Below are 831 nucleotides of genomic sequence, written 5' to 3' on the forward strand. Positions count from 1 at the left end.
GATGAGTTCAACTGACGCACAAACAAAACCAAGTGTGTGGATGACGCGGATAAAATGGCTTGTCAAGAAGGTCATTTATCTGCTTAAACGGTTCATTGGGTACCAGCCACCAGTGAAAAAGAATCCGCTGGAGGCCAAGAGTACCGAATCCGCTCCTTTGTTAGAGAAGGCACCTACATCTTCAACTAATGTACAAAGCCAAGCAAAAACGAAGCTTGACTCTGACGAACTGAAGCAAACGCACCCGTCTAATGAAAAAGTGACAACCTCCGAGACACAAAGCCATGCAGAAACAAATCTTGCTTCTGACGAACTGAAGCGGACGCACTCGTTGAAAGAAAAAGTGGCAACCTCCGACGTCAAGAATCTCATCCCTCTTGAGCTCGATAAAGACGCCAAAGCTCTGTACGACAAATTGATCCCGGCAAAAACTCCTTACGGGATGATCAAGGTGTTTGCTCTACGTGCCATTATACCTTTCTCTCGGAAATACAAGTTAGTCACTTACCTTCAAGCTTACATCAAAGCCTGTGAGCATACCGCTCCAAACAGAAGGGGTGACAAATGGGGAGTAGAGATTGCTTATTCTTTGTTGCAACGCTCTGACAAGCTAAATGAGTTTGCTGAAAAGCTAGTAATGATGGAGAAAGAAGGCAACGAACAGGAAAAGGCCGTTGCCCAACGAATTCGATTAGGGCTGAAAGACGTTAAGCACAAGAACGAGGCGAGCAAAAAAGAATTTGATAAACTTTTTGGAAGAAAATCTCAGATTGATACTGTCGTTTAGTGCGTCGATATGCCGCTCGTACTGATAGGTAACAGCTGCTGTGT

The 831-nt window shown here is 44.6% G+C and overlaps 1 protein-coding gene across 1 annotated transcript; it reads left to right on the forward strand.

Moving 5' to 3' along the window:
- Positions 1-40: 40 nt before the first annotated feature.
- On the forward strand, positions 41-787 carry PHALS_04558 (uncharacterized protein; the record flags this gene model as incomplete). The annotated part of the gene is made up of 1 exon (XM_024722388.1): positions 41-787. The coding sequence occupies one exon, from the start codon at positions 41-43 to the stop codon at positions 785-787; it is 747 nt and encodes a 248-aa protein (XP_024573469.1).
- Positions 788-831: the final 44 nt, after the last annotated feature.

The sequence above is a fragment of the Plasmopara halstedii genome (assembly GCF_900000015.1).
Source record: "Plasmopara halstedii genome assembly, contig: Scaffold_262, whole genome shotgun sequence".
Taxonomy (NCBI): Eukaryota; Oomycota; class Peronosporomycetes; order Peronosporales; family Peronosporaceae; genus Plasmopara; species Plasmopara halstedii.